Genomic DNA, 21,633 nt, shown 5'->3' with positions numbered 1-21,633 from the left:
GGGATATTTGCCCAGGGTGAATTCCCAACGAGCACAAACGTGGCCAGAGCAAACTTGGGTCTTTATTCAGGTGTTCACGGAGGGGATACCGAGCTGTTTGTCTCAGCCCTGAGATGTAATGGAAAAGATTATACAGAGATACCAGAAATTGTATTGGAAGTGTATGCTGTTGTGGGATTTTTTTTTTTAATATTTTTGTTTATTTTAAAATGTTTATCCAGTTGACTGGCTGGAGCTGCCTGTGAAGAATAAACCCACTTATCGGTGGTATGAGCTTTCTCATACATGGCTCTCAGGGCCGTTGCAAAGCTGGGTGCAGCATCCCTGTCTCTGATGTCAGGAAAGGCACCAAGGAGCTGAATGACCTGGCAGAGCCCGCACTGGGGATGGCAAAGCAGTGGGTCCTGTGCCTCAGTCCCAGCACTTTTTTTCCCCCTAATGTTGCTATAAGTTTCTGCTAAGCTGATAGCAACCAGGGCTTTGGGCTTTTGCTCTGCTCCCTGGGGCTCTGAGCATTTCCAAGCAGAGCAGGGCATGGGACCTTCCCCATGCTCCCTATCATGACACCCCTGTGCTGCCCCCTCACCAGAAGGACCACCAGCTCAAACTAAGCCAAGGCTGTTTATCCAAGCTTAGGGTAATAGCTCCAGCACTGGAGTTATGAGGATTAAAACCAGGATTACAAGTCGAATAAACACAAAATACACAGCCAAGCCTGATGAGCGGGACTCCTGCCCGGCCACCACTGCCTCTCCCACTACACCCCCCATTGGGAGCATCAGTGTCAGGGGACTGTGACCCGAAATTTTAGGGGGAGCATCAGCCACCTGGTAACCCCCTTGTGTCCCCGTGTTTGTGTCCTTGCTCTATCCCCCATGGGCAGCCCTGGCTCACGGCCTTTTGGGTGCACAGCACCTCGGAGAGATGCAGAGATGTGCACAAGGGCATGGATCTCCAAAAAAGGTTTGGCCTCCCGCATTGGGGAGGTTTACTTGGCTTCTCTTATGCCAGAGGAGCAAAGCTTTTAATTGCTTCATCTTCTTGGAGATTTAAATCACCATTTTTTAGTTATCCAGCAACTTGGATAAGGGCTTTTCCCCACATCCCTGGGGACCTCTTGGTCTTCCTCAGCTTGTCCCCAACTGACTGTTGGGCAACTCCAAGCTGGTCCCACCGAGATGGATGGGGAGAGGAGCCTGAGCTCACGGAACAACAGGCTGGAGATGCCCTGGGGGGTCATTCCTTCAGGAGATACCCCAGCTATTTTAACAGGCAGCACCTCAAAAGCTGCAGCAGGAGCCAGGAGGACAGGAAAGGCCCTCTTCCCATTGCTGGCAAGGCTTATCCATCAGTGCCACCTCCGGGATTTCAGCTCCCTGTCCTGGGAGCGAGGCTGTCCTGTGGCTGGACATCGGGGCGGGGGGGGGGGCGTGATTTGTGTCCCCAGAGCAGGGGAGTAGTGAGAGCCCAGCAGCAGCCCCGGGCACCCTTCCCAGCTCCTTTCAGCTCTGCCTCGGGTCTTTGGGGGGGGGGGGGGGGAAATCTTTTAAAGAGGCAAATGGCAGTGCAGACATTGTAATGAGCAAGTTGAAATCCTTTAGTAAACTGCTCTGTGTGAATGTTGCGTCTGTTGATGTATTATCTTCAAAACATCTGCTTTTCTCCATCTGTATCGGCCTTCCCAAAGTCACTGCTTTCACCAGTTAATAGCAAGAAATATCAGATGAGCAAGCAAATATGTTTAGGGCTTGTATTATGAAGACAACACACAAATAGAAAGAGATTCATCTTTTCATAATGCCACTTTTATAAAAGGCAATAAAAATACAGTGTCTTGTAAAGGGATAAACAGGCTGAATCTGAGCTGCTGCTGCGGGGTTGGGGACAAGAGACAAAGTGAAGGGAACCAAATTGATGCATAAAAAAGTAAAGGAAAACTCAACCTCCAGCTATATTATATGGCAAATGATCTGCCAGTGGGGAAAGATACATCTTAATAGCAGTTTTTGAAACGAGATGAATACTGTATACAGTGCATTATAAGGCACAGCGTGATCTGAATCTTAATCAACGTGGGGAAATATAAATCTGAAAATAATAAAGACGAAATCAATATTGATGGTTAGAAGTAAAAATACTGTATTTGCTGTAGTAAACGGTTTTAAGGTCCCAGGGAAAAATTTGTTCAAGAAACCCCGTAGTAATTTACTATAGTTTCAATAGCTGGCGCAGCCCCAGTGCATTTTGGTGGCATTTATATTGTCGCTATAGAAAAATTTAAAAAGCAAGAAGGGAAAAAAAAAAACCCCAAGCAACAAAACCCCTTTGCTGCTCCCTGTGCAGTGGTAGCGCTGGAAGCGAGTTCTTCTTTCCACTGGGCTGGTGGAGGCTGTGCTGGCATCCCAGCTCGGGTGGAGACTCACGGTGGGATATTCCCCTTCTGCTTAGCTGTCACTGAGCCACTTACCTTGTCCTTCCTAGTGTCTCCAGTTACTAAGAATAGTGCCTCAGATTCTGACAAGCTACAGAAAACCTTTCTGTGTTTGATGTTTTGCTTTAAATGTCTTATTTTCTTGTCCTCTGCCCAGGTGACAAGTCACTGTAATGATAGGTGATGTAACTTATGCTTAACCTTTCTAGCCTCTGTTTAATAAGTTACATGAAATTTGCTGCTCAAGTGGTAGCCTTGCTGCCCAGCAGATAAAAACACCGAGGCAGCCGACTCAGTGCTGCCTGTGTTAGTGCTAACGCTGAGGCCCATCAGCGCTCCCGACATGGGAGCGTGGCTCTTCACCCCAAGCGTGAAATCCCTAGCTCGAAGTCATGGGGATTTGGAGAAAACTAGTTTGCCAAGGAAGGGTGATGAGCATGCAAGCGGTGGGTGATTTGAGCCTGGCTCCTTATTTTGGAGGGATGTTTTCTATTGTTTTTCCATCTTCTAAATACATGCCAAGCATTGTGCTGGACGCTTTTTGTGTCGCTCTGCGGCAACCCTCTGCGTTTTGGGGACAGCCTCGCAGAGCGCATGCGATGCGGCTGTCTTGTTTGCGAGAACTGGAAGTGCTGTCTGTGATGGTCAGACACACATTTTACGTCAGAGGGCTCTGAGTTAAAATCTGTGTGTTTGGGGAGCAGCTGTAGCTGACAAGAGCTGGGCAAGCTGGCAGAGGTGCTGGGCCAGATCCATCACCCGGTGGAAGCCACTGCTGTGGCTGGAGCTCCAGCAGGACTTAGGCTGGCTGCGAGGCTGAGCGTGGGAGAAAGCGATTTATTTAGGATAACAGTCCTGATTTTTGTTTGAACATGTTCGTGAGTGGCCAGTGCTCAGCCCTGGCTGAGCTGAGGTCTGGAGGTCATCAGAGAGGAGAGGGGGACGAAGGTTGCTGTTGACTGTTGAGATGCCCCTAATTATGTGGGTGTTTGGGAGCAGGTTTGGACCCAAGTGAGAATTGCGATAGCTTCTGGGAGGAGGCAGAAGTTGGATCGTGGGCAAAGCTAGGTGCTCTGAAGCATGGGAGCAGGGCCGTCACGGCTGTGCTCGTCCTCTCTCCTTGCCATGAGAAATCTGAGGAGCATCTCCACCAAGCCAATGTCCCTCTACTGTTGTTGGAGCAGGAGGTTGGGCTCATTGGCTCTAAATGCACTGCACCCCTGTGATATTTACTCCTAAACTGCCCATCCCAGCTGTTCCCTGTTTACTGAGCGCCTGTGCAGCGCCTGCGTGGTCTCGTGGCTACTTGCTGGTGGAAGAAGAGATGCAGAAACAAGCGGTTTGCAAGCTTTCAGGGATGGCTGAGCTGTGCAGCCCTCAGACCAGGAGCGTTTTATCTCCTTGGAGCCATGCTGATAAGCAGAGCTTATCACAGGTCGTTTCTGTGCCTGTATTTTACCAGAGTCTCATGAGCAACCTCCCTGCTGCAGCAGTTACAGTAGCTGGCAGGGTACCTGGGGTTTATTCTCTGCAAAGGTTGAAAGTTACTTGGGGGCAATGGTGTCCTCTGCATTTAATTATTATTTCTTAAAAGCCTAAGATGTGTGGCTCCCTGTGGAGGTATGCAGGCTGAATATTGATGGTCATAAACTATGCCAGAAGGAAAAATGTGGGCTGCTCGCTGCTAGCGAATGGACTTTAAATCAACAACCGAAGCAGTATCGGTTCATAAAACTAGGATTTTTTTAGCCTTGAGGACACAGGTACATTAAATCCCAGCCTTCGGGTTCACTGATCTGCTGGAGAACAAACATAAAACTTCACTGAGAAGGACCTGACATCAGCACATATTTTTTGTGCCAAGGGAATTCAAGGTAGCCCTTTTGGTTTTGCTCACTGCTTATGACATTTCCTTGTATTATAATGATCTCGGCAGCAGCAGGAGGAGAAACTTACGACCCAGATGCTGCAGAAGGGGAAATTATTTACCGCAATAACCACGCTGGTTGAGATGTGGTGGTTGTTTGTGGTGGCAATGGCAGGCGAGGCGTTGGAGGTGGAGAGCTTGCTCCTTGTCAAGCCTGACAGGGCACCGCTGCTGATGGACTGAGTTCTCTTGCCCTTCTGTATATTACACCAGGTTTTAATTGACACTCGGCCTCTTTGCAGTGCTCTGTCTACGCAATGTGTTATGTAGATGAGTTTAATGGCGCTGTTTACCCAGGATGGTATTGATTGCGCGGTTTCATTCGATAGACAGCCTAGGCAGCTATTCAAACCGGTGGAATCTGATCTCAAGCCTTGCTGGGGAGCTGCCTGCCAGACCCAGCTCACCCCTGGCTTATGCAGTGCTGCCGACACTCGCCTCAGCACCCTGTCCCCACACCGCCCTCGCTGCTCCTGCTCCTCACTGGGCGACCTGGAAATCCGCTCGCCTGAATCCTTGGTGGAGGGGCTGGCTCAGGCCATCCGTGTGTCCTGTGTGTTTTGCATCTGTCTGCAGTTTGCTCCAGGCCCACAAGCTTCCTCAACCCTCCTCTGGTTTTGCCTTTCTTTCTCTGCATTTTTGGTTTTTTTTCTCCCTTTTTATCCCAGCACGGCTTCCTACATGCACTGCAAGGCCAATAATCACAGCAGAGGGTTTTCAAACATAGCACACCTGAAATGAGAAAGACAATTTTTTCCAGCCTATTTAATATTTCCCCATGTAAAATGCACAGGTGTATCTGTGTTTATCAGCACACTGCAAAACGTGGTAGAATACTGATTTACAGAGGTTTTCAACCAAACTGCTTGGAAGGCAATGACCTCTTTGCCCGGTACGTGCTGGACCAGGCATTCCCATGTTGCATCCTGGAGCTAAGTTCAACCTGCTGGCCGCTTCCAGGGACAGCAAGTTTGCTATAAATACCCCTGGTGTCACCACTGGGAGACATCAAGTTTTCAGGGTCTATTTATTTATTTTTTTTTCCCAGGTTCCAGCCAGCAGCCGGGTTGATGGAGAGGATCCAAGCTATAGCTCAAAACGTCTCAGACATCGCAATAAAAGTAGATCAGATTCTCCGGAACAGCCTCCTGAATGGGAAAGGTGAGTGTCCCCAGGGATCCCCATGCTCCAAACCTCCTAGGTGTTATGCAGTTGCAATAGGGAGATCCGACCAAGCCTATCATGAAGAATTCGGTAAAAATGCCAGGGAATGGATGCTGATCTGAGGTTACCCAACTCCCTCCTGTCTGCAGGACTAAGTAGGGCACCTGAAGCTCTTTGGCAGACCTCCTAGGGCTGTTTGTGTCCAACTCTGTGTGGATGCAGCACGGGGTCATACCATCTCTTTGAGGGAGAGGAGGTCCTGAGTGCCATCTGAGCCTTCTCAGAGGTTTCCAGGACTCTCACCTTGGTATTACAGCCAGGAAGGCTGGAAAACGAGGCTGCATAGGGAACCACCCTCCATGGTCTCTGACAGCAGTAATGTTCTCCTGAAAGCGTTGCCTCCCTTGGCCCAGGAGGACTTGACAGCAGGGGAGATCAATCTGCAGAGGAGCAAGACCTGGGAAACCTGCAAGGGGGAGGAATGGTGGCAAATCTGAATTGCTGTCAGAAATAAGTGCCAGGGAATTAGATGCAGAATTAAAGATGAGGAGGAGTGCCAGCACAAACACCTGGATAGAAAAATGTGGCGGTTTGCATCCAAAGCCATCAAGTGGAATGGAGCTGCCTGCCAGCCCTGGTGCGGTGCTGATGAACGTGCTTGGGGCTAGCAGCCCCACCCCATCCCATCCCCTTCCAGCATTTCTAGCTGCTCTGCCAGCATGTCCCAGCTCTCCCCGTACCCAAATTGTCTTTCTGCAGTGGTGGAAGGCAGGAGGGACCAGTGCGAGGTGCCCAGGGACCCCAAGTACCCTGACTGCGCTGGGAAAGTGGAGGTGAGTTGGGGGTTCCCTGTCTGGGAGAGGGTCTCAGCCTGGGGTGGAAGCTGCTGGGAAGGGCACAAAGCAACAACCCCGGGGGTTAAACTGGGAAGGGCAGTAGGGAGGGGGATGCTTTCCAGAGTAAAACTATTTGCTTTAAAATGGGAAAGGTGCAGCCCGTTGCAGAAGGAGGAGCAGAGCCAGAGGTGTGGAAAGCAAAGCACGGCTGTGCTGCGAGGAAAAAAGACCTCCTGTGTCCGACCTCCTCTGGGAGCCTTTGCCATACGAATGTAACTGTTTTCCCCCAATAATAAGGCACATACCTTCGGTTTTAGTGATACGAAGCACTGAATCCCTGGTACCCAGAGGTGTGCAGGCAGCAGCAGAATCAGCTCTGTGAGACCACCTCTGCCTGCAGCCCCCTCTGCCCGTAGTTTCTGTGTTTAATGACAGAAGCGTGGTGAGGAGAAAGCACTGTCACATCATCTTTAAATATCTGGAGCGTTAGCTAGTGTCTGGGGAATAACCTCAGCATGGCACAGAAGACCATGTTGTTAAGGTGGCCAGGACCTCCATCTCAGATAGGCTATCCTTCCTGACCCAACCTGCTCTTTACACCTGAATGCAGCCTGGCATTTGGCCTGGAGCATGATTGTTTTGTCAGAAAGCATATTTACATGACCTAATTAAAAACATCTCCCTCTTGCCTCCCCTTCTCACCTCCTTCAAGCTTCAAGCTCCGGCTTCTGCAGGGCCGAGTCGCCCTGAAAAGAAGTTGAAGGGTATATTGAAATGATACCGGGGGGGTTGTATTTCCCTCTTCCCCCTGTGCTGTACATCCTTTCCTTCCATGTTTTGAGTAAATTCGGAATGTAATTTAATTGTGGAAGGCTGTAATTCGATCTCCTGTCCGGGTGATTGCTGCATTTTACATATTGGGCGCAGCTACCTGTCTTCCGAGTAGATTTGTTTTTGTAGCAGAATTAGGAGGAGGCTGGCAAGAGCCGTTGTGGGGGATGATAAATCGCTGCTCCGGTGGCTGGTTATTCTCCTTCATGTGAAATCATCCTTGGGGACAGCTGGGGGATCTGTCTCCTTGTGCCGCTGCGCCCGGGACAATGAGATCAGCCGCTCAGCTCGCTCCCCAGCAAAGCTAACGAGATGAAAACCCTGTGGTGTATCGTTTCCTAGGGATTAATGGCTGTGCCCCTGGGGAAGGCACATGTCGGTGCTGGAACCAGTGCTAGAAACCCAGGGAGCCCCCCAGCAAACCCTCCTGGCTCTTCCTCTGCCCCGTGGGCCCTGGAGGCACCGGACAGGCAAACACCAGCATTGGCAGCACTGGTGTGGGGTGCACGGCGGTTTGCAGCCCTTTATTCAACCTCTGCCCTTCATTTCTAGCTCCCAGCTAGAGAAAGGTGATGGAGAAGAGAGGTTGCCCCTAGCAGGGGCAGCTCGCAGGGCTGCCGTGTCCCCTCCCGGCCGGAGGATGAACCCCACGTGTTTCTTTGCCCCCTCGCAGTGGATGAGGGCCAGGTGGACCTCCGACCCCTGCTATGCGTTTTTTGGTGTGGACGGCACCGAGTGCTCATTCCTCATCTACCTCAGCGAAGTCGAGTGGTTCTGCCCTCCCCTGCCATGGCGAAACCGGACGGCATCTTTGCCTTCCCCCCCGCCGCTGCCCCGGGTGCAGGTAAGGTGGGGGCATCCTGCGCCCTGCTGGTCCTGGGGGGCTTGGGGTGGGACGATGGCTTCAAGGATGCTGGAAATAAATGTTCTCAACGCCAGCAGTGTCAGCAGGGCCATGATGCCTCACATGGGTTTTCATAGAATCATAGGATGGTTTGGGCTGGAAGGGACTTTAAAGGCCATCTAGTCCAACCCTGCAGCGAGCAGGGACATCTTTAGCTCGATCAGGGTGCTCAGAGCCCCGTCCAAACCTCACCTTGAGTGTTCCCAGGGATGGGGTACCGACCACCTCTCTGGGCAGCTTGTGCCAGTGTCTCACCACCCTCATTGTAAAACATTTCTTCCTTCTATCTAGTCTGAATCTCCCTTCTTTCAGTTTATAACCATTACCCCTCATCCTACCACCACACTCCCTGATCAGGATCCCTCCCCACCTTTCCTGCAGCCCCCTTTAAGCACTGGAAGGCCTCAATAAGGTCTCCCCAGAGCCTTCTCTTCTCCAGCCTGAACAACATCAGCTCTCTCAGCCTGTCCTCACAGGGGAGGTGCTTCAGCCCCTGATCATCCTCGTGGCCCTCCTCTGGACCCGCTCGAACAGGTCCATGTCTTTCCTGTACCGAGGAATCTGGGTTGTCATGAGATGCTCTGGGTGCAATGGGGCCCCTGGGATTTGGTGCAACAAGTGGAGGAGCTCTGGTGGTGTTGTGGTGGCACCAGGGGAAGTTGTCCATCCAGGAAGGACCCACGGCACCTCAGCTGCGATGGGCAGACCTCTGCCAGCCCCAGTGGCAGTCCAGGGGCTCCTCTCGCGGCTGCTTTCTTTACACTCAAAATGCAGAGTGTGCTCCTTTCCTAGGCAGCTTTCCAGAGCGACCTGGCTCACCTCCTGGAGCTGATCGGCACGGGCAAGGAGTCCCTCAGCTTCATGAAGAAGAGGATCCGGCACTTGGCCCAGCAGTGGCTGCGGGCGGCTCGGCGCCTTGAGCAGAAGCTGAAGGGCCGGCAAAGGGACCAGAAACACGTATGAGCAACTTGCACGGGGGAATCGTGGTGGGGAGACAGAAAAGCTGAGCTCTTGGGAGCGTGGGGAGTGGAGACAGCTGGGATGTGAGCAAGCTGGGAGGAAAATTCATTTATGGAAGCACATGGGTCTGCAGGGTCGGTTTGTGGGTGCAACTGCACCCATTTGGGATGCCGCAAGACTGGTGTTGCTGAACAATGGGGTGAATTTTGGAGATAGGTCCTGGTGGGTGGGAGACAGCATCCAGCCAGCAGACAGCCATCGGCAGCAGGCAGGGAGTCTGGCACGTCTCCTCTGCGGAGGTGCCGAGGTTGCTGGCCCTCCTGTTCATGTTTTTGTGGTGCCCTGCCCTTCGGTCCCTGTGTGCCGGGAGATCCGGCTGTGGTCTGTGGGACGGGCTGTGATGTTCCTCAGGAATGTGAACCTGGTCCCAAGACACAGAGCACCAGTTGGTGGGAGCTGGTAAGCTCTGACTGTTGGGTGTTTGCTAGTTGGACAGAGATCACTTGTCTTTACACCCCACCGATTTCCCTGGGTAATTACAGCCTGCAAAAGGAGCTGGAGGGAATCGGGGACCGTAAGTCATTTTGGGCTGGAAAACCCAAGTTGTCCCTTTCCCCCAGTGCTGACCCCAATCCTTGTCTTTCCAGATCTTGATCCATATCGGCTTCCTGACGGAGGAGTCGGGGGATGTTTTCAGTCCGCGGGTGCTGAAGGGGGGCCCACTGGGTGAGATGGTGCAGTGGGCTGACATCTTGGCTGCCCTCTTCCTCCTGGGACACAGCCTGAGGGTCACGGTCTCCCTGAAGGAGCTGCAGAGGTGGGTGCTGTGGTGCTATGGGTGCGCGGTCCCCCCCAAAAGCATCTACCCCCCCATGCATGTGTGAGTTGCATCAAGGTCTTACATGAAAGCACAAGGTCTGCAAAGGCTCGGGGGGTGGCTTTTCCCCCACCTGCATCTCAGGCAGTGCTGGTGCTGTACTGGTGTGAACATTGGGTGGGTACAGACCACCAGCATCATGGCTAGGATCGATTCCGTCCCTTCTGTAGCCTGGAAAAGTGGGAAGGACTGGTGCAAAGCAAGACTTTGCAGCAGGGCTTTGCATGGGGCGGATGTGGAGATGTCCGGGGCAAGGCTCTGCCCTTCGGTCCCAGCGCTGGATCTGAGCAGCGTTGGTCCCCTGCTGTCAGCACACAGCATTGCCCGGGTCCCCCGATCCCTGCCTAGAGCTGGGTAAGGGAAAGGCTCCCTTTTACCCCAACCCTGTTTCCTAGGGATGCTCCCTGCTGGGCTGCTGGCTGTGTGGCTGCAGGATGCAGGTGTCCTGCAGGTCGCTGGCTCTTCCCACCATGCATGGCCGCGCTCAACCCCTGTGGCTTTGCCGGTGTTGTTTGAGCAGCGACTGTGCTTGCTTGCTTCCTTCCTTCCCTCCCTCCCTCCTTCCTCCGTGACACAGGCAGCTGGGGTGGCTGCCAAAAATAACCTGCATCCCTTGCAGGGGGGTGGCAGCCACCAAGGAGTCCATCCTCAGAAGGTGCTGTGGTGGCTTGGGGACCTGCAGGGCAATTATGTGCTTTTTCTGCTGCGGCATGTGGGGCAGTGCAGGGTGAGAGTGTGCAAACAGCTACTCTAGGCCACCCTACAAGTGTCTCTAGGCAGCAGCCTGTCTCCGAGACCAACATTAGATGGGAAAAGTAAGAGGGAGAAGGTAACTGTGTACTGTGTTCCTCTCTGCTGTTGCAGTGCTGTTGTTACCGGGCTGATGCTGCTGCCTCCTCTAACCTTGCAAGGTTTCCTCGCCTCCATCTCAAGTGGAGGGCAAGTGCCAGGGAAAATGCAAATTAGGATGGGTTATAAATTGAGAAAAGCCTGAAGCTGCCTCGGGGACCGGGCAGGCTTTGGGCAATGCTAAGCCAGCGTTGGCCGCATAATGAGCCATGCTGAAAAGGGAGTGAAAAAACCCAACAATCCGGTAAAAAAAACCAACAGGAAACCCCAACCCAGCCCCTGCAGCATTCAGAATTAATGAACAGAATTAGCTCCTGACTAATTAACTCAAAAAAATAATCCTGGTCCTAATGCAAAAGGCAGCGGCTTTTCAAAGAGGCGGGCATACATCACAGCGATCTCCACGTGGCGTGCTGAGCTAAATTGACGTGCTAAATAATACCCGTGTGCTCAGGGAAGAAAGAATTTAATGGCTGGGAGGGTTGTGTTGTTGTTGTGTGGTTCTTGTTTGTGTTTTTTAATGAAGAGCCTCACAGTGGTCATTTAATGAGGGGAAGGAGCTGGCTGAGTCTTACGGGGGGGTTTGCAGCATCCATTTCTCTCTGCGAGTGACTCTGGAGAAAGCTGCGTTGCTGCCTGTAGTATTTCGCCTCTCGGAAGTGCAGGAACTTTGACACGAGTTGGCAGTGATGAGACCTCCTCTTCTGATGTGGATTTGGACGTGTCCCCTGGGATGCCTGGGAATGGCATCTCCGTCCCTTCCCCTTCATAGCTGCGATGGGGAGCGAGCGAGCCAGGCTGCGGCTGCCCGTCTTGCGCTTCTCTCTGTCCCAGCAGCAGAAACCGTCCCCCCTCTCCCCGAGCGTGTGTCCTGTGCCTGGCTTTGATGACATTTAAAATGCTGGACACCCATGTCGTGGGCCCACCCCCGTGTTGATGGGGCTGGGGTGAGCGGAGGCAGGACCTGGAGCTGTAGCTGGGTCCCCTCTGTCCCTTTGGAGAATGAGCTCAGTGTTCACTAGGACCTTCCTGCAGCCCATCAAGAGATGGATTAGTGCAGGTGTTGGAGGGGGGGAGCAGAGGTCCCCCCTGAGGGAAGGACCTAGTGGCACCAGCCATCCTGCTCGGGGCTTGCAGATCTCTCAGCAATGTCCCTGCTGTCAGGCTGGTACGACATTAGCAGCGGCTCTAAGCAGTGCTGAGAGAATCCTTCGACGACCACGAGTGAGTGGGAGGCTTAGCAGAACACATGTAATTAATCCTGAGTTGTGCTAATAGTTAATCTTGGGTTCTTCATTAAAGCCTGGAGGGGACTTTACCTGCAGCTGCAGCTTTGGGCAGGGGTTGGTGTGCAGAGAGCGAGGGGCTGGAGCTGGGCTGCAGAGATAAAACAAAGCTAAAGCTGTGTCACTGTGGAAGGGCAGCCCAAATACTCCAATTTCTTATCCCTCCTGCCCCCCTGCAACCTCCTGAAGCAGCAAAGCTTTGCTCTGCTCTGGACCGGGGCTAAATTTGTCCTCACCCATCCCAGGTGTCTCTTGCTGAGCTTGCAACAGGGCAGGCACCAGTGTCGCGGTGGGTTTGAGAATATTTTGCTCCAGCAATGCGAAATGTGGAGCCCACTTCTTGTTTATTTTTCTCTGGCACCCCATGCTCCTTCTGTGGCTCGAAGCTGTAGCTGCTCCTGCCCAGCATGACCTTCGTGGAGCAAAGGCTGGTGTCCATAAATTATTCTGCATAGAATAACCTCTGTCCTGGTTTTTTTGTTTTGTTTTGTTTCTTCAAATTTCTGAGCTGATTTTTCTACACATATTGATCATTGGCAAGGGATCGCTGGAAGGTTCGCCTGTGTACACTTCAGGCAGTAGTTATCTGAGAGCTGTTCATTATCAGCATCTGTATTGATTGCAATGCAGCAGTGCCCGGAGGTGGTGGTCAGGATTGGGCCTGAAATGCTGGGGATCAGGCAAATGAGGAAGAAAAGTAAGTCCCTTGTCCAAAAAACTGGTGATGGAGATCTGGGGTGAAAACAGGTCGGGAACGTGACCATGTGTGTTGGGCACCTCTCCATGCCAGAGGGTCCAGTGAGGAGAGCAGTAGATGGCAAGCGGTGAATAGCAGGGGTGTTAAGCGGTTCTTCCCTCGGTTTGGGGGACCAACGCTAACCTGGAGTGAAGCCAAGGAGCTCTGGGGATCTGCAGGCTTGCTCCATGGCTCAGCTAGGCACTGTCCAAATGCCCCTGTGAGGTCTGAGATCGAAGCTGCTGAGCTCAGTCCTGGTTTTCCAGGGCTACCTTCTCTAGCTTCTCTTTTGTCCACTATAGACCTTAAAGACCTGTGAATTCCGCTGCTGTGCCCTGCGAGAGGCTGATTTTTCTCCCGTAGTTGAACTAAGTGCAGGTGTTTGTCCTCTTTTGCATTTCCCAGTGAATTTGTGAGCTTTTTCTGATGCATCTTGACAGGCAAGGGGTGAAACAAAGGTGGGTACAAAACATCGCTGGGCATATGCAGCTCCCCGGGAGGAAGGCAAAGCGTCCAGCTGGAGCAGGGAGGCAGGAGCTGTTTTCCATCCGAGATTTGTGCTGGCTGGGTAGGGGCAGAGGAGGGAGCTGGCAGCATTTTGAGCCCTGTCTTCCATCAGGGAGGAAAGAAACATCCCAAATCTGAATGCAAACGCTAGATTCTTGCTGAAGACCCCTTGTGCTGCTTCAGTAGCCAAAATGTGCTTTCAGGGAAGTGAGAATCAAGGCTGGTGTGCGTGTGTGTTTCTTGGTAGGGGAGGAGTGGGAAGTGCCTGAAAGACCTGAGCTGGGTTGTTAATGAGGCAGCTTATGAGTAGATGTTGGAAAATTACAAGCAGCACTTCAGGGTGATGGCTCCACCGGGGCAAAAGCCGCAATAAGCTGAATCTCTTCCTCCGGAGCACCCGTGCCCCAGGGGCAGGCAGGGAGGGACACACTCAGACCTTCCCCCCAGGAGAAGGGGTGCAATGGGGGCTGCCGGGAGCTCCAGCTTCTGCTCCTCGTCCTTAGGTCATGGGAATGGTCATGTCGGCCCCTGCAGCTGCTTTGGCAGGGCTGAGGGAGAGGCTCGGGGAGACGGGGGTGCGGTGCTGCGAGCTGCTGGAGCCCCGGGGAGTATTGATCTCGGTGACGCTGCAAGGTGCTTTTTTGCAATGGTCCCCTTGAAATTAACTGCTCACAAGGCAGGACAGAAAGTCGAAGAAAACAGGATTTGATGCCTCCTGGGGTTGGGGCTTTACAAAAGGTTCTCAGAGCTCAATTGCTCCAGTGTCAAGTTCTGGACTCCTAATACTGGCCCTGGCAAGGCACTTAGTTTTAAGCATGTGCCTGTATCCTATGCTGGCAGCCCTTTCCCTGCCAAGCAGTAGCTGTGGCCGGTGTGTGGTTTGGGCAACAAGCCACCCTCTGCATGCTGGGGTGATGTGGACGGGCTGTGGGGGGCCGGCACCACGTCAGGACCAGCACCACAGTGGGACGAGGCTCAGCTCCCGCTGCCGCTGCTCTCCTCGCATTGCCTGGCACAGACTTAGAGCTACTGTTTTCCTGCGCTTTCCACAGTCACTGAGGCGTATTCAGGCTGCAAAAAGGGCCGTTCAGATGGAAACACGATGTCCAGACAAAGGCCTTTCTAATTATTTTCTGGCAGATAAAAGCCATCTTCCTGTTTTGCATCTGTTCACGTGAAAACCTGCGCAATGCCCAGGCTCCAAGCTTCACCTTCCCTCGCCAATTGGCAAACAGAGCCCTGCCATTGTGCGGGCAAGCCAGGAATTGCTTGTGGAAACAGCCAGAAGTGACCAGTTGCATGTGGTCCTGATGGAGCTTCGTGGCGTGGCTGTGGGATTTGTCGGCTCCGCACTGATGGGGAGGAAACCTCAGCCTTTAGTGTCGCATCAGATGTTCCCATTACTTGAGAGCGAGTGCTTCTGTAGGCTGTTAGATCTACTGGGTGTTTCTTTTTCTGGCCACGCTTTGATGTTCATGCTGGTTCATGGTTGTGTATGGGATGTTGCTGGCTTTGGAGAGGCTGGATGTTTGGTTATAGGTCTCAGCGGGGGATGAAGATGATGCCCTCAATTGTGGGTATTCGACTGCTGCAAACCCTTGCAAAGACAGAGACGATGAAGACTGAGACTGAAACAAGAGGTTACACAAATGCTGGACACACCACTGTGTGTCTGAGCTTTATTGGGTTCTCCAGTCTATAGTTTAATTAGGACACATTTCCAGCAGACATATCTTAGGTGACGGGTTAGGCAGGGGTCTGGGATGTTAGTGGGTAGAAACTGGCTTTGCTCTAGTGGTACCTGTGAAGATCTGGCTGAAACTGTCCCTTCGTTTTGAGCTGCTGGAGCAGTTGGGACAGCAGGGGACAGCCAGTCTGGCCAAGGGTCTGCCCGGGCGCTGCGAGCATGTGAGTGCTCAGCTCCTGCTGCTCCCCAGAGGAGCCCAAGTAGTTATTTCCCTTTCCTGGGAAGTTTCTTCATTATTTGCTGAATTTCTGACCAGAAAGAGCTGATTTTTCTGGCAGCCTCCTGTGCATCTCCAGGGTCTGACTCTGCCCAGCCGGGAGGGCAGCTCTCACCAGAGGATGGTGGATCCTATCAGCTCCCCTGCTCCTCCTCCCCTCTTCGGCCACATCAGCTGCTTGATGTAGCTCCACAATTAAAAGCCAGATACGTCGAAACGAGACTGCAAAACCTGCTCCCTTTAATTACAGCAGCTTCCAGGCACCTCCGAGGAGGCGGCAGCAGCAGCTACATGAGGAGCAGGGATGAGCTGCCCTGCCATGGTGAGGAGTGGCAGAGAGGGATTTCTTCCACCTTTGAGGGCTTTATTTTGTCGGAGAGGAAGGTGCATGGAATAGCAGGAATTACCGAGCTGTTAAATTGTGCTCCTTTGTGAAAGATGTTTATTTAGTAGCCAAATGACGACTTGCTCACTGGCTTCTTTGCCATTGCAGAAACCTCTGCTTTGTCACATAAAGGTCATCATAACCTTATTAATTACTGGGTAATTTATATAGGTGAGAGGGGGTTATACCTGGTGTGCAGGGAGGGTTGATCCTCCCTGCGGGGGCCCAGACCCCCTCCGGGCTGGTGAGGTTGGGGAGGATAGAGGTTTCAACACACCCAGACATGGTCCAACTGGGAGCCCCTGGACCAAACCCAGCGCAGGACTGTTGACTCCCCATTTTTGGGAAGCTTTCAATCTCCTTACAAGATGCAAAGTGTCCAGCAGTCTTCATTCCTCATGGCTTATCTTTGCAGACCAGAAAAAGTGCCTCCCTGGGGAACTCCCGGCAGAGGGGATCTCCTGGCGGAGCCCTGACTGGACCCCCTGGGACTGCTGCTGCTCAGACGAGCAGCAAAATCTCAGCATTAACTATCTTCTGGGGATGGGCTGCAAAGGTTTCCAGCAAGTGCTGTGTCCTGCCATGATGGGAAAACAGGGTTTTGTTGAACCTTGGAAATAAATAAATAGTTTGGTGAACCTCACCCCCCAGGTGGGTAGGGCTGTGTCACACGGGATCGATGACAGGCCAAACAGTTGAAATGCACATTGCAAAAGTAAAACCATTGCAGAATGGCTTAAAAAGAATATTGTAGTCGCTTGAAAAACCTCATTTTTGAGGTCATTGTGTCCCTTCTAGCAGGAGGAAGAGCTGGGAGCAGAGGCCAGGCAGTGGGGCGTTCATCTTGTGGGCTCCTATCTGCACTTTAAGATGCTTGTGACGGGCTTGTCACAGACCCCCAGGAGCCGCTCAGGCTCAGCTCCAGAACCTTTCATCCCCTGGATAACGGCCTTGTGCTTGCTGGGCTCTTGTAGAGAGGGAGAAGCCGAGAGAGCAGAAAAGACAGAAGCCCTCCTCCATTTCCCCTGCTGCAGACCGCCTTGCTGATGACAGCAGATGCAGGCAGAGAAGATGCAATTAAATATAATATAGGCAATTGGCCCAGCCTGCCAGCAAATGCCCACAAGATCCATTCAGTGCTGCACTTTTCAACCCCAGGAGCGATAACATGGAAGGAAACGTTGGGTTAATTTGAAAATAGGTCAACGGGATGTAAAGATAACCCCGCAGTCATCTGATTTCAGAGAGTCCGCACCACGCTCGGGAAGGGAACGCGTCCCCTGGTTGATTAAAGTACCTATAAGGGGAAAATAGCAGGACAAGAAGCTGCTGTAGATTTATTCTGGAGTAGGCACAGCTGGTAGAGGCAGCTGGCGGAGAGGCGAGCTCGGCGCTTGCATCCGCTTGGATTGAAGCCGCTTCGGCTGCTCCCTCCCAAAGAGGAGTGAGGGCTGAGCTGATGCACTAATCCGGGGTGTCGGGATGGGGCAAGCCACCGGGTCACCTGCCGGGGCTCTGGAGGTGCTGAACCCGGGCACGAGCTGGTTGCCAGCCTTGTCTGGTCTGGGAGGGGAGGTTTCTTCAGGAGCTGGGATCAAGTGGTTTTCAAAAACAAATCTCTTGGCTGCACGGGCTGAGAAGGCGGCGTTTGCTCTCATCAATTTTATTTGCGTAATTTCAAGCGCCATTAATAGTACATGGCACGAGGAAAAATCAGGGAAATTTCTCTCCAACCATGAGTGAAATTGGGTTTAGTAGAAAATTAGTTGACTTAACTGGCAAGTGATGAAAGCTTGAATAAAGAATGTTTAAATAAGGGGGAATGAAAAAAAAAAAATCTCCCCCACCTTAGTGGTGCAGCTTGGGTTTTCACGATTGGAATGTTAAAATCAGTGGTTGTAAAGTGTTTAGGAAGGATAAGGGGGGTAAATGAGAGAGATGCTCTGCTTCAAAGACATCGTGCTTTTAGATCTATTCCTGCCTCACAGCCTTGGCACTGGGACTATAAATGGACGTGGCAAGTCCTGAGCACCTGGAAAGAGGATGTGTGGCCAGCCGTGGTGACAAGGTGGAGCCAGACCTGCTCTGTCTCACCAGCGGATAGTTTTCTGGAGGCTTCAGTATGAGATACGCTAATTGCTGTCTCCCACAGCCCCATGTCAAGCTTGGTTACGGCTTTTTAAAGTTACAGATGATTTTGTAATGCAGCAGCTTGTGCAATGTGTGCTAGCTAGAGAATGGGGCGTGCTGCACAAGAAGTGTAACAGTTTGGGGATTTTTAGTTAAATACAAAGTTTATGAATCAGCTGAGTTGCTCTACTGCAGCGCCAGGTCGGCGTAAATCAGCATTGCCATTTGGCTGGTGACTGAGGAAAAAGCAGCACGTATGAGAGCAAAAGTGATATTTGGTATTGCGTCTCTGTAAAATCCTGGGGGTTTTTACTGCCTTAAAAATTCCCCTTCCCCTTCAGCCTCCCCGGGAGGGCTGCATCTCCTCGTTGCCCTCTTTATTGTACTGAGGTGGCTGTTGGAAATGAGATCCATCTTCCCAATCAGCCATGTCGTGTAAAATTGTGCATAAAAGTGATAAAACTGCAACCTGTTTCCCCTGCGGCTGACCCGGTCGGGCTGCCCTGAGCCGATACTTACATTTCATGTGACAAGAGCAATGAAGCAGCTGTAAATGCGGCTCTTTGCCTCAAATTGAACTTCTGTGTTTTTCCTGGCTTTGGTGAGCGATGTAGTTCCACGTTTACATGCTCTCTGGAGTCACAGTCGTGGTCAGGATTTTGGGATGACCCTTCACCGGTCTCAGGTCGGGATGGGGCTTGAAGAAGGATCTTGGTGCCCAGCGCTCAAGGGCTTGCAAGCTGTACCAGAAGAAGAGGGAGATATGACCAGGAGCAGACCAAGAGCCCTTTATCCAACCAATATCACCTGCTACATGTGACCCCTTCTGATGTTGTTGGCGAAGACTAGTGAGAGATCAGAGAGCAAATGCTTGTGATAACTGTATCACTTGGCTGTTCCCCAGGTGGGAGAGCCATCGATTTCCTCTGCAAGCAGCCATGGGATCAATAGATGAAAAGCTGTGCATAGTCGTAGGTCTGGGCAAGGGATGAGGACCTTATGGAAGTGCTCCTCTGAGGATGGACTTCTGGACTGTGGGTCCATTCAAGCTTCAGCTGAGCAACAGATAAAACCCAGGTAGGGCTGGAAAGAGGATTCTCAGGTTCAGAAGGGGAAATGCAGAGAAATTAGGAGAACGAGTAAGAGAGGTCACATAGAGAGAAAGCTTCAAAGCCCAGGAATGTAAAACCTGGCTGGACCTTTTGTTCCTAAGAAAGGGAAAATGCTTACAAGGATGGCTGGGATAGATTCCCATCTCCAAATAGGTGCTAGGGGTAAGTGAAGAGCCCAGAAGAAAACAAAGACAGACATCTTGGCAGGCAGGAGCTAAGGGTGAGATTTCACACTGTCTGAGCTCAGACTTGCAATATCAAACAGAAATTCCTCAGCCCGGTTAGAAGAACTGAGAACGAAATGGGGTGACTGCGTGGTGGGCAGAGCCCAGACGGACCAGATCAGCTCAACATTTTGGTTTTCCATGGGGATGTTGCTGTTGCTTTTTTGTGTGTGAGTGGGGTTGTGAGGGTGAGGATGAGGAATTACCGTCTTTAGGAGGAGAAAAATACAAAAGCATTGAAACTGCAGGGTGGATCGTTTGTATTTCTGAGCGATCTGGCACTCAGAAATCACAAGTACGTGTAACAAGGATTTTTGAGAAACCTGCTGAAGCTGGAAGGTGTCACAGCTTTTTTTCTGAGAAGGAGGAAATGTGGTCCAGACAAGCAGATGGGCTGTCAGGCTGACATCAGTGGTACACTTAGTGGAACAGCTTTGCAGAGAGGGATTCATCAGTTCACAGAGGTAATTGAAAATGGAAGGAGACATGCTGCAGGTTTACCAGCCTTGTATCATGCCAGATTAATCACATATCACCCTGGCAGCAAGGTAACTGATGGTCTTGATAAAGAGATTGCAGTCGATCTAGTTTATCTGGATTTTCATAATGCGTTTTATCCACTGGAGGAGGGAACAGGGGCTGAGTACGGCTGTTGTAAGGAACGGGCTGAAAACCCACTGAGAGAGACCCAGGGTCTGGCTGCCCCGGCTTTATTAAGCTATTTCGTAAATGGGACAAAAAGTGAGAAATATTAATGAAACGTGCACAACATCCAAGGACAGGCAGTGCCACCAGAGTCAAGGAGAAGCTGAGGGTGCTCTGGCATGTGGTGGGGACCTGTAGGGACTGGAGTAAGAGGAATGGTGCATGGTGTGTGCTGGGAGGGGTATGGGGCTGGGAACAGGGAGATGTAGGCTAAGCTGGGAGCCTTGGAGGCAGAGAGTCCCTAAAGATGTGGCTTTACGAGTCTGTCACTGATATGGTTGCAATGAAAGCAAACGAAATCTGGTGTCTTCAACAAGAGAGGGCCAGGGGAGCGTGTGTTGAATGAGATGCTGGTGAGCCCTGTCTGGGAATGCTGTGCAAAAGCCTCATCATCCACGAGGGGGGAGCAGGAACTCAGCTGGAGCAAGTGCACAGGGGACCAGCACTCCCCAAAACCTCAGATTTTTGGCCTCAGAAGTAAAGGCTGAGGAGAGGAGAACGATCTTCCTCGTGCTCCATCAACTGGGGAGCTGGTTGATGGCCCCTGATAAGCACTGGGCAGGGAAATGAGTGTTTGTGTTGCAGGGGGTTCGTGGTGCCGGGAGGCTGATCAGTCCCTCCTGCTTCTCCCCAGTCACTTAGGGGTGCCGCCAGGACGGGGGAACTGCCCCTTGACCAATCCTTTGCCTTTCGACCTGATTTACACCGACTACCACGGTCTCCAACAGATGAAGCAGCACATGGGGCTCTCCTTTAAGAAGTACAGGTAAGCAAAGCCACTCCTTCTCTTACTCTCCATTAATTAGCAAGCAAAAACTAATGCTAATGACCTCGAAGGCTGGCCCCCACATCCAAGGAGTCAGACACTTTGACTGCACCTTTGATTTTTGCCTGGCTCTGCCAGCTGGTGCCTTGCTGTGTCCCCTGCTGCCACGGCACAAGGCAGTCTGCTCGCTCCGGAGCCTCGGGTGTTTAAGATAAAACCTCATTAGAAGAGACTGAATTGGGAAAATCAAACCCTGCATGTGCCTGTGTGCTTCCAAGCACCATGCCTGCAGCCTGCAGACAGGAGTGGCCGCACCACGGAGGGAAATGTGAGCCTTTTGTGTTTGCATGAAGCCCCATCCCTGGCTCCTTCGGCATCAAGACAAATGTCATCATCCCCTGGTACAGCACCAGCCAGGAAAATATGCGATTTAATTTAGTGCTGATACTCCTGCTATTTATTATGTTTTCTCCCATCTCTTCCACTATCCTACACAATTTTATTAGAGAGAAAAATGACAAGTGGTGTTATTGCTTTTATTATAAATGCATTTGCTCTCTCATTCAGCTTGTTTTGCTCTTCCTTTGCTTGATGCTCCCCTTCTCTCCTCGGTCTTGTGCTGGTAATGCCTGCCTCAGCATTCCCAGGATATTGGGAAAAGCATTAACAAGTCTTCAGGAGATACATCATTCTCGAAATGGTCAGGGAGATGAAAGCAAGGGGAAACTGCTTGTTACAGGAGGGAGCAGTGGGTTGGGAAGGGCTGCTTGGGATGTTCCTGCACCTTCTGCTCAGGGAGCAGACAAGGGACGAGCTGCCTGGGGACACCAGATGTCCCTGGCAGTGGGACTTTCTCCAGCTGAGGTCCTCAGGTCCTGTTTCCTCTGCCAGGTGCCGCGTCCGGGTCATTGATACCTTTGGGACAGAGCCAGCGTACAACCACGAGGAGTACGCCACGCTGCGAGGCTACCGCACCAACTGGGGCTACTGGAACCTGCAGCCCACCCAGTTCATGACCATGTTCCGTAAGCGGGGGACA

At 51.9% G+C, this 21,633-nt stretch overlaps 1 protein-coding gene across 2 annotated transcripts in view; it reads left to right on the top strand.

The window, feature by feature from the left end:
* The window catches only part of MGAT5B (alpha-1,6-mannosylglycoprotein 6-beta-N-acetylglucosaminyltransferase B), a 68,598-nt gene that overhangs the window by 31,604 nt on the left and 15,361 nt on the right, over positions 1 to 21,633 (top strand). For both annotated transcript variants that reach the window (XM_086473633.1, XM_086473632.1), the window contains exons 4-10: positions 5,407 to 5,519; positions 6,282 to 6,355; positions 7,863 to 8,033; positions 8,886 to 9,050; positions 9,701 to 9,870; positions 20,463 to 20,594; positions 21,486 to 21,619. In XM_086473633.1, coding sequence (XP_086329759.1) covers positions 5,407 to 5,519; positions 6,282 to 6,355; positions 7,863 to 8,033; positions 8,886 to 9,050; positions 9,701 to 9,870; positions 20,463 to 20,594; positions 21,486 to 21,619 — 959 coding nt within the window. The remainder of the gene's footprint in view (positions 1 to 5,406; positions 5,520 to 6,281; positions 6,356 to 7,862; positions 8,034 to 8,885; positions 9,051 to 9,700; positions 9,871 to 20,462; positions 20,595 to 21,485; positions 21,620 to 21,633) is intronic.

The sequence above is a fragment of the Leptosomus discolor genome, chromosome 15, assembly GCF_034619465.1.
Source record: "Leptosomus discolor isolate bLepDis1 chromosome 15, bLepDis1.hap2, whole genome shotgun sequence".
Classification (NCBI taxonomy): Eukaryota; Metazoa; Chordata; class Aves; order Leptosomiformes; family Leptosomidae; genus Leptosomus; species Leptosomus discolor.
Note: the sequence above shows the minus strand (reverse complement) of the source record. Positions and strands in the feature narration are given on the sequence as shown.